At 36.0% G+C, this 14,328-nt stretch overlaps 1 protein-coding gene across 6 annotated transcripts in view; it reads right to left on the bottom strand.

Moving 5' to 3' along the window:
* Relch (RAB11 binding and LisH domain, coiled-coil and HEAT repeat containing) overlaps window positions 1-14,328 on the bottom strand; it is an 89,464-nt gene that overhangs the window by 64,372 nt on the left and 10,764 nt on the right. For all 6 annotated transcript variants that reach the window (XR_007588273.1, XR_007588272.1, XM_050119732.1 and 3 more), the window contains exons 2-7: window positions 13,319-13,408; window positions 4,586-4,657; window positions 4,421-4,476; window positions 4,212-4,325; window positions 250-453; window positions 55-146 (exon numbers count right to left, since the gene is read on the bottom strand). Coding sequence is in view for 4 of the 6 variants with exons in the window: in XM_050119732.1 (XP_049975689.1) it covers window positions 55-146; window positions 250-453; window positions 4,212-4,325; window positions 4,421-4,476; window positions 4,586-4,657; window positions 13,319-13,408 (628 nt within the window). In the remaining 2 variants the exon portion in view is untranslated. The remainder of the gene's footprint in view (window positions 1-54; window positions 147-249; window positions 454-4,211; window positions 4,326-4,420; window positions 4,477-4,585; window positions 4,658-13,318; window positions 13,409-14,328) is intronic.

The raw sequence follows: 14,328 nt of genomic DNA, 5'->3' as shown, positions 1-14,328 counted from the left end.
TGCTTCACGCATCTATGTTTGCCAGACTTTTAGAAATAACAGCTAAGTACTAACCTTTCAAGCCTTCTGATTTGTTCCATCAGTGACCATTTTTCATTATTTAATAAACTAATTTTATCTTCTAATTTCTGTACTAGCAAGGAGTTCTAAAAATCAAAGCAGAAAAAAAAGCAGAAACTCAAGATCTCACAGTAAGATTTTTACATAAATAATTTTTGTGAACATGAGTATTTAATTGGTATCTCTCACCTCTATAGGCTGGGAAGTGTCAAGTGTTGGAGGGACGTTGCCTAAAATTGGTGTAAGAGCTTCTAATTCATCTTCATCTACTCCACTAGCCACATCCACAAGATCTTTCCCAGTCACTTGGTGATTTCCAAAATCTCGGTAAAGCTGCAACAAGTCTGGGGGTTTGGGAATGTTTAATCCTACATCATCCCATAATTCAAAATCCTAATAGAAAACAAAACAAAAACATTAAAAAAGATTGGAGAAGTTGGAGTGACAGCTTACTGGCCAATTTGATGACTTGACTTCAATTCCTGGCACCCACATGGTAGAAGTAGAAAACCACCTCCAGAAAGTTGTTCCCTGACCTCACATACAAGCATGTGCACACATGCATGCATGAACTCACACACTGTGCAGATGTAATTAAAAAAAACTCTTTAAGGTAATTATATATTATATTTTGAATCAAATATTGCTACTCTGGAAAACCAAAGATAATATTGCATCATGTCTAAATGCATTGGGCAAGATAATGCATACCTTTAATTCCAGCACCAGGGAGGCAGAGGCACATGGATCTCTGTGAGTCTGAGGCCAACCTGTACATTGAGTCCCTAGGTTGGCCAGGGCTACATAGTGAGACCATGTCTCAAAAATCAATTCAAATCAAATCAAAGTGTATATTCTAGGTACTCTTTCACTACACAATTATTACTCTAACAATCTTATGCTTTCTGTTTAATTGTGTTAGATGATAAGATGTTGCACTTTGCATGAAGTACTGAGTGTGATTACTAGCACTGGAGCAAGAATCTCTAAGTACTTGGTTCACCAACATGATTACAAGTTACAAGCAAACTGACTGATGGCATTGTTCTTCTGTCATCCCACACACATTACATGTAGTCAACATAGACTAATGAATTAATAATGAGCTTAAACTGCTGACCTTGCCACGGCCGCTTAAGTCTAACTTGAATTGCTTCTGGAAATTTAAAGAATCCAAATAGCTACCTGAAAATGTGTTGTGTTTTGAAAAATTCCCTTTAATTCAGAATAATTCAACTTCATAAAACCACAAAAAGGTTCAGCATCTTGAATACTCCATGGCAAAGATTTTTGGATGGGATGTATGATAGTAATAAATCACAGATACATATCCTTTCTTGTCCTAAAATTAAATTGTTACCTTATTATAATTTGTTTATGAGACTCTCTGAAAAACTTCAGCATAGTAATGTTAATACGCTAAACATGGCACTTTAATTCTTTGATGGCTTACTTAAATAATGGAGTAATTAAAATTCAAAACTAATTAAGAAGTTGATGTGAGCACTAAAATTGGGGATTTGGAGAAAAAAAGACTTAAATCCAACATCCTTGGTCTCTTCTTATTGTTGCCAAGTTAATTTAGGTTAAAAGGATCACCTATGAAATGGGTATAATATTCATTACCTCTTAGGACTTTTAAAAGAATTGACTAAATATTTTTAAAGGCCTCATGGTGCTGGCTTACCAGAAATAAATCATTTTTAGCTTACATAAATTATGAAATGAATATTCCACACATCACTTTATTGCAATCTACCTAACTCAGGTCTAGCCTACTGAGTCTTCAGTCATGGCCGTCCTAAGGTGTGGCATCTCAATGCACTATAAGTTCATCTTTGAGGGCAAAGGAGCTAAGTATCTTTCGCAAGCTCTTTTCTATCTAGATACCTGTTTTTGGTGAAGCATGTATATAATTCTTTTGCCTGTGTTTTCTGCTATTCTTATTAAAGAGTTTATAGCGTTCTAACAGATCCTTTGTTGGGTTTTGAATATTTTCACCCAGTCTATGGTTTGCCTGTTTACTCAACAGTGGTTTAAATTTTTTTTTAAATTTCTTTATATATCTTTGCCAAGGTAAGCCACATCTGTGTGTGCCCACAGAGGCCAGAGTGGGAGTTGGCTTTACAGGTGGATATGAACTCTGTAAGAACAAAAAGCTCTTAACTGCTGAGCTACCCCTTCAGTCCTAAGAATAGCTTTAAGAATAATTTATTTTCCTATTATTATTATTATAAATAATTATTATTATGTGTCCATATTGAGTGTGTCTGGGCATGCATGCCATGGCGCAAGTATGGAGGTCAAAGGAGTCGATTCTCTCCGTCCCTTTTTACATGAGTTCTGAGGATCAAACTCAGGTTGCCAGGCCTGTGTGGCAAAGTCTTTATCTGCTGATCAATCTCACCAGCAAAAAGTGCTTTTTAAAAAATAGAAAAATTGTTTTGTTGACAGTACATCTAAAGAGCATCATGATTTTGGTGTCATACCTAAGAAACCTTATCTTTCAAAACTGTAATGGATCACCCCTCTTACATTTACCGGTATAAGCCTTAAGTCTTATAGGTTCATATTAAACTCTATGATTCACTTTGAATTAAATTTCACATATGGTATGGAACGTGGTTTCAGTCACACTTAGAAGGTGCACGGACACCATGATGTTATACTACCACTTGTAAAACGACTGCCTATCTATATGGTAGTAACTGCACTTGTGAGAAATTAACCGCCCATGTGCGTGTCTCCCTCTAGCTTCTATTGGAATCGGCTCCTTGGCCTACTTGTCTATATAACAACATGATACCTTGTGATTATCTTGATTCAGGTCCTCTTTGTTCTTTATCAAAGTTGCTTAGGCTACACTAGTTCCTAGCCACTTCCATCTTAATTAATGTCAAATCAGTCAATGAAGAAACACAGACCTTCTATATCCTAAGCTCTTTATTTGTCAATTACTGAGAAAGTACTGCTGATATCTCTTGATACTTTCTGATTCTTAACTGAGTAGGATCAATTGTTTGCAATTAAAAGTACCAGTTTAGACTTAAAGAGACCATCATACTGTTTGACCTGTACTCTCTGTTTATTCTTCTCCCCTTTCAACACTTCTCACATTTTAAATATTTACTATTCACTGTTAAGTTAATGAGAAAAAGACATGATTGACTTAAACTATAACCACAGTATTCATGTTTGGTAAATATTTAATGTCTTTTACATAGAATAAGTTCAGTAAAGCTACCTATCATGTGGTGAATAAGTATTTATAACCATAAGCCACATACTGCATCAAATTTAATGACAGACTTCAAATATGAATGATATCACTAAAATTATCCCACTTTATTAAGTCTTTGAAAGTATATTTTATGCCGATGAATTTCACTCTGGTGGTATAACTTAGCAATTGCTAACATTCTCAGAAAATGTCCTATTACATCACACACAGTTAGTTGTATTACATTGAAGTCTTGCCAAACATGTGATGATAATTGAGGAATAAACTGCTATGTCCTTTAAAGAACTTCTATTTCTGTAAAAATATCCACAGTAGATTTTAGGAATCAAAAGAATAACCTTCATTTAAAAAAATGGCCTCTGGGGGAAGGGTGCAGCTTCAGAGGTTGAGTGTCTGCTGAGCACCATAAAGTAGATGAATGAACAAAGATAAAAACTACAGCCTTCTGCTTCCCTCATAATAAAACCTCTGCCATTTACTTCTGCAAAGTCGTATTCAGAGAACCAATTACACACACATATACATACATCATATATGGTCATTCAAAACATCTTCTAACTGTGCTATTGAATATATGAAATATAGTGCTACTCAAAAAATTTTATAGTCAAACTCAATTTCTAAGCTACATTGATTTATAGGGCCAAGAAAACATACAGTTTTAAAAAGAATACTTTAGAAATGCACACAGATATGAAGGGGCCATACTGTTAATCACAGGCTGTAAAAAGCTACCTGGAAAGAAAGACAAGTCTTTAGTTAGAAGACTTACAAAACAGAAAAGATCCGTGAGCCAATGAAATACTAAATGGAGTCGTATCTGATTTACTCTTAGAAATAACCCACTTCTAAAAATCAAGCAAAGAAACAAAGTAAATTAAAAGCAGACATTACTGAACAGTAACTTTACCTGATCATCATTTTCATCTGAAAAGGTTATTGACGTAAGCTTGTAGTTATTCTTCAACAAAAACTCATTGACTAGGAAGTTGAGAGCTCTCTTTTCAAGAGGTTTGATTGGCTCCTGGAAGCAAGAATAAAAGAGAGATGGGAAAATGTGAGCTTGGCTCCCCGACGCCTGGGCTACACGGAAGATAACTGGTGCTGTCATTCACCCACCTGAATTTCAGGACTTGATTTGTAATTTTTTCGTTCCTGCAAAGGAACTTCATGTTCTGGTGGGATAAAATAAGATAATGTTTTACTATTTTACACATAAAAACAGTCCAGCTACTTCTACATTGTAAAAGTGGGAAAAGGCTCAAAAAGTTTTATGTACACCACCTGCAGCCTTTGTTAGGTTGGCTCGGAGGGCCTGAATGGTCTCCTTGGCTTTCCGTAGTTCAAACTCCAGGACTGGACAGGGATTTGGATTAAACACACACAGGCATCCAACCAAGAAAAGGGAAACAAAAATAAAAAAATAAAAAGCAAAGATGGGTATGAAAAAAACACAATTTGTATTGAAAACAGAAAGCATGCAATCTTTATGAAACTTGTGAACGCATGCAGCAGAGTTGATTAGCAAGCAAACTGGTGATCGCTTTCTTTTAGCAGAGTTAGGGATGTGTGTTCTAGCTGTCTGACAAGGAATAGCTATTAAAAATATAGTCTGTGGCCTACTTTTATTTAGGTAGTTAAAAATTTGATAATCTTGGTACTTGTTTTAGTCAATCTGGGTAAGAAAATATAATGAAATGTTTTTGGTTAACATAATTTGGGGGGGGGAAGGCTAGCTAAAAATTACATGAAAAATAAGCAAATATCCTTATAAAAACAAAACAAAACAACCCCCCCTCCAACTTTTAAGTTACTTTGAAATGTAATGTTCCGAATGCTGTGACTGTAGAAACACTAATGGTTAGACCTTTTGTTAAGTTGAAGGGTATAGTTTCAGTGTGCAACAAGTGTTGTGTGTGTATACATTTTCCTAGAAGGAAGCATGTTTTCTAGAAACAAGCAGATAGGTTAAAGACACACATAAAAAAAGACCTGAAAGGTTGGGTGGTGGTGGTGGTGCATGCTTTAGCACTCAGGAGACTGAGGCAAGTGGATTTCTATGAGTTCGAGGCCAGCATGGCTTACAAAGAGAGGTCCTAGGACAGTGAGGACTACACAAAGAAACCCTGTCTACAAAAAGTGAAAAAAGACCTAAAGGTTTATGTTTAGTTCAAATTTAACATTAAGGAATAGAAATGAGTTAATTCTAAAGAAAATGATTATATATACACTAATCACATCTAAAATAGTTGTATATAATTATCTAAGGGTACTAAATAAAATTGGGAAGAATTTAAAAGGATTTTATAAGTCTTCAAATAGATTATTTTCTGTTAAGAGGGATTAATAAAATTCAAAGATTTCTCCTACTATCATATAGTCTGATTATAGGATAACACCGATGCTGGGAACACCTCTTATTAAACTTTGAACATTATTTGTCTTAAGCAAAATTGAATTGCATGTGTCTTTCTTAACTGTGAAATTTTCTTAAATTTATAGATATTGAATTTATAAGATAGCAAGCTTAAATTTGAGGGAAAAGGTTACTTCTGTTAATTAAAACTCTGGGAAAAGTAATTGACTTTTGTCACAAATGGTAATTACTGTCTTGAAGAAAAACTAGACAGTTTAATTTGCATCTTAAGAAATGTAACTTTGCCCTGATTTACTGGTAGACAAAACGATGAAATGGCATCGGATATAAGAAAGCTATAAAATATATGGAAAAAATAGGATTCACTCAGTTTGCATGTGTTCAGTAAGAACTCAAGATGTAGTTGAATCACAGCTATGACGGCCATTGGTTTTGATGCACAGAGTTGAACGGCAGTAGCAACAGAAGCACTAGGAGGGCACTGGGTCACTAGGTGCCGTAGGTAGTCAGCAAAGCCGATCTGCAACCACGCTGTGCAGCAAAGCGAAGACTTTCCCCCAAACCACACTTTTGAGAAACTCCTTAGGAGTTATGCTAAATTCAGATTATTTATATTGCAGAATAGACTTATGTAGAAATTTGCTCATTTAAAATGTTTTCAAAATTCTATGAAATTTTGAAAAAAGCACCTAACTAGACTGTGTATAAGGAAAAAGTATACGTATTATGCTCTCAATAGCACTTAAAATTGTCCAAAACATACTACAGAACAATTGCAGATCAGAAATGCCCTACACCAGAATGATAGAAAGTGGGGGAAGGAGAGGAAAAAAAAGGCGGGGGACTGGTAAAAACACAAAATGGGAAATACTCAAATTAAACTGGTGACCAGGAACAAAACAAAAAATGATTAGGCACAGAAAGCCAGAAAAACCCATGTCAGACGGCAAGAATTGATTTTACAAACATCTAAATACATATTGCCAAATGTCACTAGAGACAGCAATGCTTTGGAAAGACAGCCTTCGAAAATGAATCACTCTGCTGCATGTTTCTGAGTACACAACATAGGCTCTACAAGACAGAGCTGTATGCTTGAAGCTGTAGCACATCTCTATAAAAGTAGAATATAACCAAGCAATACAGATTTAGGAGAATTTTACAAGATTTTCTTCTTAAAATTGATTCTCTGGCAATTTCATACATGTATACAAAATATTTAAATATTACCCTCATTATTCTTTTATTCTACCTTCTACTGCTAAGATTCTTAAAGCCACACAATATTTATACACATATGAGTCTGTCTCCTCAAACAGCGATTGAAGAGCAAACTGAATTACCCTGTAGAAGACATGCTCAGGAACAAGCTGTGAGCAGTTCTTAAAATCAGAATGCTTCCTGGAAGTGTATGAGGGTATGTGTGTTTATATAAGAACCAAGAACCGATCTGCTCATTCTACATGCCCAGTCCAAATTAAGGTTATCTTAGTGAGATTAAATGTAGTAACTATAAACATACATGTATATTAACACTATATTACAATTTTACTGAGATATTTAAGTCAGTATAAGCAATTTTAAATTACCATAGGTCCCAATCCAGTATTGTTTTTCAAACTACTTCATGCTGACATGAGACTGGAAATAAATTTTTTGCTCAAACCAATAGGTCAGAATCAGGACTTTGCCTCTCTTTTCTTTGAAGATGTGTATTTGTCTTCTTTCAGGTGAGAGTTTTCTGAATTTCTTGTCCCCCTTATTATAATGTTACCAAAAATAACATTTCTCAGCTCTTCATACTTTAGTGCTATGAGTGGTTTAGGAGAGTAAGAATATAAATTAGAATAAAAGTTTGTTCATTTTTTGTTTTGTTTTTCAGACAGGTTTCTCTGTGTAGCCCTGGCTGTCCTGGAACTTGCTTTGTAGACCAAGTTGGCCTCGAACTCATAGATATCCTCCTGCCTCTCTGCCTCCCATGTGCTAAAATTCTATATAAACTCTGTTGTAAAAGTAATAAAAATCTAGTAACATCATCACCCTACTGGGTTTACGGATTTTTCTGCCTATTCTGGGCTTAAAAAGCAAATTGTACCATTAAACATGATGTCGTGATTAAGTACATCAGAGCAAAATTTAAACTCTATAGACCATAGGCACCTCTGTTTCTGTATTTCTCCAAGAGGCTGGAAAAGCAGCCCTTTCTCCCAGTCCTTTAAAGAAGGAAAAAGCCCTTCCTATTATTATTCTTTCTGTTCAGGTTCCTCTATCACTTGTCTCAGAGTTGGCTTCTCTCATTATCACCCTTGGGCCCTTTCTCATTTTACCTAAACACCCATTCTTGTGACATTCTTTATGATCACTCTCTTGAAACCCTTTCACCAGACACAATCTTACTTTCTTATTTCTTAGATATGCCCACTTGGATATCTCCTAAGTTTTGCATCTGATCCTAACTAAATTGCGTCATTCTTTCTTCTCACACCTGGTCTGCTCTGAGTTATCTCCCTCCATTAATGATACCTCCAAATCAACTAAGGAGAGTTTGGAGACTACTCATCACTTACATGTCGTCTTCATCCTCCCGTCAAGTAATGTCCAAATCATACTGATTTGAATTCTTTAGTAACTAGCAATCATCTTAACCATCTCTATAACAGCCCAAATGTCAGACTTCTGTGACATTATGCATTATTATATATGCTAATATTATGATGCTCAAATATCAAAGACAGAAACAATTTGCAGAAAATCTCATCCTTCTAAATTTACCTATCCATGATCCACAAAAATTTAATGACCACTGCCTTTATATTAACTGAGCCACCCACCACAATAGTTTTTACCTGTTTCAAATCCTACCTTAATTCCACAGTAACAAATTGCAGATAAATCTATTTTCAGAATGCTTTATCTACCCTTGTTCGAATACCAATCCAATTTTAAATGATACCAAATTATAAGATTCATATAAGGTTCAGTGTAAGAAAATAAAATCCAAAAGTTCTGCTAATAGGAAAGAACACACAACTAAAAAACAAAAAACAAAACAAAAAACCCAAAAAACAGAAAACAAAACAAACAAACAAAAAAAACCCACGGGGGAAGATACACAAAATAAGAGAAATTAGATTTAAAAAAAAAATTCCTAGCCAGGCATGGTGACACATGCTTTGGGGGGCAGAGTCAGGTGAATCTCTGTGAGTTTGAGTCCAGCCTGGTTTATAGAGTGAGTTCCAGAACAGCCAGGGCTACCTACTGAGAGTCTCCATATCTCAAGGAAAAAAAAAAAGAAAAGAAAACAAATTCCAGGCCAGATATGGCAGTACATGCTTGTAATCCCAGCATTCAGGAGGTTGAGGCAGGAAGATTTTAAAGTTGAAGCCAACCTAGTTCACACAGATTTATCTTAGCAAAACAGAGAGGCTACTGAGACAGTGGAATACAGGCATTGCCTCGGCCATTACCCAAGAAACAACAAGACCATGATGCTACTAAGTGTTTGTTACTCAGGGGACAGGGGCTGGGAACTCCACAGTCAAGATCTGAGTCACCTTAGAAGAGAACAGCATAATACTTGGAATATAGAGTTAAGAGTCAACTACTACATGCAGAGTTAACCAGCAGTAACTCCTTTCCAGCATCCAGGAGGATCTTTTCCTTCACATTAGAGAGCAGCTCTGCATCCCTTTATATTTCATCAGTGTGTGAATACAGACGTTACACTCTAGCAGGCTGTGCTACAAGAGCAAACTCAGAAACTCTGATGGTAAAAGTTGGATCTTGTGAAGCAAGCTCTTATAGTTGTGCACATGAAGGGCAGAGCACAAATGCCCATGTTCTTTCTTGGGTATGAGCCATCCTGTTCTCTGATACAGAGTACCTCACTGGCCTGGAACGCTCCAAGTAGGCTGGGTAGGCTGGCCAGAGAGTCCCAGGAACAGATCCTCAGCACAGTGATTACAGGTGCATGACACTATATATAACTTTTCCTTTCCCTCCCTCCCATTTGTGTGTGTGTGTGTGTGTGTGTGTGTGTGTGTGTGTGTGTAATGAGTACTGGGGTTAAAACTCAGCTCCTCATGGTTGCAAGGCAAGAATATTACAGGCTGAGTTATCTTCCAGTCATAGTTCTAAAGCAATCAAAACCTTGTTGTTGATTCCAAAACAATCTTACAACAAAACAGGATAGAAACTACTTCACACTTTTATGTTCAAAATGCATAGTAAGGTAAACAACAGCAATTTGAATATCACAAATCCATCATATCTTTATGAAAACTTCAGCCATTTAGTAATGAAATCAGAATTAAGATCATTTGCTTTGACATCTGCTAGAACTACATTAATTTTATGAGAAAATGTATACTTCATTGAAAAAATGTCAGCAATAAAAAGTTTCAAATATTTACCTGTTTGAAAAAAAAAGTGACCATGTAGGAATAATTTTATTTGGGAAAGATTCAATTTTGGTAGCTATAAAAAATACACTTTTTCAGAGGTACAGTTTATTCTAAAAGACAATGTGGTCTTTGGAAATAAAACTCTTTTGTGTTCCTGTTAGTGGCAAATCTTTGACGTATCATTTTACTACTTTATACAATAAAGATTTCATTACTTATTTTGCAGGACTGTTAACAATATTAGGTAAATATTTTCTATAAACACCTAAGCCTGGGGATAGGGTTCAGTGGGAAAGTACATGAATGAGGTCCTAGATCCAATCACTGGAGGGTGGGAGGCACGGGGGGACAGGTAGACATGTCTTCTGATTCACTTTTAAATTACTACAAATGATTAGCAGAGAATTGCAATCTCTAGAAAATGTGATTATATTCTTAAAGTCTCACATGTACATACACGTCTGGTCCCATACATACTGAAAGCTGTTTTCTAGAATAACATGTCCTTCCTCTAAGGAAGATGAAGACCTTGTTCATCACCCACCAGCACAGTATAGTAACGAGAAAATGACTGGCTCCCTAAAGTTACAGGTAAGATATACTGTTTGGATTAAAAATGTAACATCAAAATATCCACATTCAAAACAATATTTTTCAAAAAAATTTTTTTTTTGTTTTGCCTGTAGAAATGTTTATGCACCATGGGTTTGGCTGGTGGTGCCTGTAGAGGCCAGAAGAGGGCGCTGGAGCCACGGGGACTGGAGTTACAGATCAGTGTGAGCCCTGAAGTAGATGGTGGGAAGTGAACCTGGATTCTCTGAAAGTACAGCCAGTGCTCTAAACTGCCGAGCCAACTCTCCAGTCCCACATTCTACCGTTTGTTGTGCAAAGGTGTAGAGGATGAGGTACACTGCTCTATCTGGAACTTTCTCTCTTCTGATACAATGGCAGATGGAATGGCTCAGAGCCTATTTCTTAACAATGCTTTCTGTGACTTAAATAATGAGAAACTCTTCAGTCTAATGGAATCTAACTTCAAATAGAAATTAAAGAACACAATTATATGGGCAACTTGTTGGTAAGAGTTTTTTTTTTTTTCCGTTGGGATTTCTCTGTAGCTTTGGGGAAGAGTTATTTTTAACATGTAACTATACACATTAAAAAAAAAATTCTGTATTTGATCCCCAGTACAGCAACACAAGTAGTGGTGGCATACAACTATAATCCCAGCACTTGGGAGGTGGAAGTAGGGAGGGTCAGAAGTTTAAGATCATACCCAGGTACATAATGAGTTCCAGACTATCCTAGGATACATGAGAACCAACCTATCTCAAACAACAATAACAACAACAGCTACCATATATTTACTATACAATATCAAATATTTCATATTTAGCAGAGAAAAATGTATAGCTCAATAAAAATATTTAATATTTACTATATAATATTTAATATGCAATTATATAACAATGCTACTTTACAAATGATACAATAGGATAAACCAATCCTGAGTTTATTCAATTAACTTTCCATTTGATTTGCTATTTTAGATGTTACAGATGTGATTTGTAGTTTTTTTTTTTTCCCTTATTCTTTTCTTTGGTTGGAATCTCACTATGCAACCTACGCTAGACTCACACCTGGGGCAAGTCTCCTGCCTTAGCTTGCCAAGTGCTAGATTTTGATGTTTTGATGACTGTTGCTAAATTTTATGCTCACAACAAAACAGTTATAAAATATAGGTCAAAAAAAATAAATAAATAAAATATAGGTCACAGTAAATTTTTACAGTGACATTTTCATTAAATTGATATTACTATTATTTATAATTTTGAGCCCTCTTAGCTTTAGTTGAATTAAAATCGATTATCCACCCACCAACTTACATAATACCATGAGTTTTAAATATCAAATCTCTAGTCTTGAGCAAGGAATAGAAACCATATATTGGAATGGAATTTTTAATTAGGTCAAACGTAATCCTTCACATTAATAGGGAGCATATGGTTCAGTTAATTGTGGGTTCTGTTGCTAGGCTATCTGGATTTGAATCCTTGTTTCACTACTCAAGTCTAGTACATTTTCTCCCAGAGCCTTAGTCTCTTGTGGGTAGGTGGTGATGCTTCAATGAAACAGTAAACACTCGGTGTTTAGAGTGGAGCAAGCGAGTATACTATAAGAATTGTTTATTTTTATTATAGTGACTACAGTAGTCAGCACTGTGTAGGCTTTAACAAACCTGTCCCAGAATGTGTAAGAAAAATCCTTTACTAATAGGTGTAGATCAAGACTCACTCTGCCCTCACTGCTGTTTGTCCCGTATGGCCCTCCAGTTTCAGGAATGCCTACATCCCACTGGAGCTTAAGTCTTCCTTTTTATGTCTTACTCTTGGCCAAAGTCTTAAGAAAACAGTTCTATAATACTAAATGACTTCAATCCCAGGAAGTCTTTATTGTGAAGAACCAGATACTTGCACCCAAGGAGTCACAGCTTCTACACTGGCAAATTCCAGGGTAGATTCTGTGGAAATTCTCACTGGCATCAAAAGATACTGACAGAATACAGTATATGAGGACAAGTTGGTCCTCAAGCTCTGTGGATCCAGTGGTGATTGACATCTTGATATCTATCTGGAAGGACTGGAGAGGAAGAGGGTGGGGATAGGAAGGGAGGAGACTGGTCTGAATAACTAAGCAAATAGAAAAGATGTTATCATATTACAGTGGTATGGTCCTGAAAGACCCATTTGTACCAGGCCTCACAGGAAAATCAGGAATTTCTGGGAACAACTTTGAGAGCTATGGAACACTCACAGAACTCAAGGCAAAGTTCAAATTAACAATCAGAACAGAGCTATTTCAACCAGCTTTGAAAAATGTACAGTTATACTGATAGATATATGTGAATGTTGGTTTTAGCTTGGAGTATCAAGGGAATGAGGCAGTTACCTTTGAACTATGCAACCGATAATATAAGCCTGCTTTATAAGAGCTGTTAACTAGTTTGCTATAAGGAAAATCCAGCAAATTGTAGGTTTATATATTGTAAAACTTCTGACACCACTGGAACAGCAAACTGGCATACTTCCAACTTAAATAAGAAATCAGTACTTAACTTTGTATAATAACTACTTATATTAACATACCATACGGTTGGAGAAAGATAGTTCCTCAAGCCATTTTATTACTTCTGAAAAAAATCAAAGAATCCAAATCTATCTTTCCAGTCTTACTCACCTGCCACTCTTTCATCTGTTTCTCTGTTACCATCATCTGAGTATCTTGCAAAGTCTAAAGAATCAAGAGTACTAATGCTCCCAGCTCGATCTATAAAAGAGAAAGTAACATAACAGTTTTTTACTTAGTTGTAAAATAAGGGATTATAATTCAAGTATTGTCATTTAATAAAACTGTAAATTCTAGAAATTCTACTAAACAACCAAACAAACAAAAAGATTAAAAAGGCTCAAAAATAATCTAACCACTTTAGATAATCATGTTACCCAAATGGCCCACTTATGAACAAAGTATACACAAAACATATTACAAGAAATATAACCAGAACCAGCCAAACAACCAAACATTCCAAATAGACAGTAAGCACCTCTCCAAAGACAGTTATTTGAACTGCACCTGAAAGACTTTGTAGATTTAGTCTGGGCTGGATAACTGCTGACTGGAAACAGAAGAAATTGGAAAAAACAGACCAAAGCCAGTCTTCACAATATATCCAATACACTGCTTATCATACAGTCCAAAATGACTTGATACACAAGAACTGCAAACTGTCATCCAGCACCAAGAGAATATATAAGCAAAAAGGATCAATCCCAAGGCAAGCCATATGCGGCAATCAGAGCACAAAGATCGACTAAAATTATGTTTAGTGAATCAAAGTGTGGTGGTTTGAGCTAGTCTCAGGCATTTGAATACTTGTCCCCAATTGCTGGTGTTTAGGGGGCTTAGGAGGTGTTACCTTGTGGAGCTAGTGTGCCACTGGACATAGGCTTTGGGTTTCAGAGGCCATGTAGCATTTGCAGGGAGCTTCTCTCTGCTTCCTGTTTGCTGTGTGAGATGTGAGTACTCTGCTACTGTGCTGCCATGCCTGCTTGCCTGCTGCCATACTTTTCCATCCCCAGTGGTGATGGACACCATTTGTCTGGAACCTTGAGCCTAAAATAAACCCTTCCTTATACAAGTTGTCTTGGTCATGATGTTTTAGCAGAATAATAGAAAATAACAAAAAA

Source organism: Alexandromys fortis, unplaced genomic scaffold (genome assembly GCF_014885135.2).
Source record: "Alexandromys fortis isolate MF-2015 unplaced genomic scaffold, M_Fortis_MF-2015_v1.1 scaffold_96, whole genome shotgun sequence".
Taxonomy (NCBI): Eukaryota; Metazoa; Chordata; class Mammalia; order Rodentia; family Cricetidae; genus Alexandromys; species Alexandromys fortis.
Note: the sequence above shows the minus strand (reverse complement) of the source record. Positions and strands in the feature narration are given on the sequence as shown.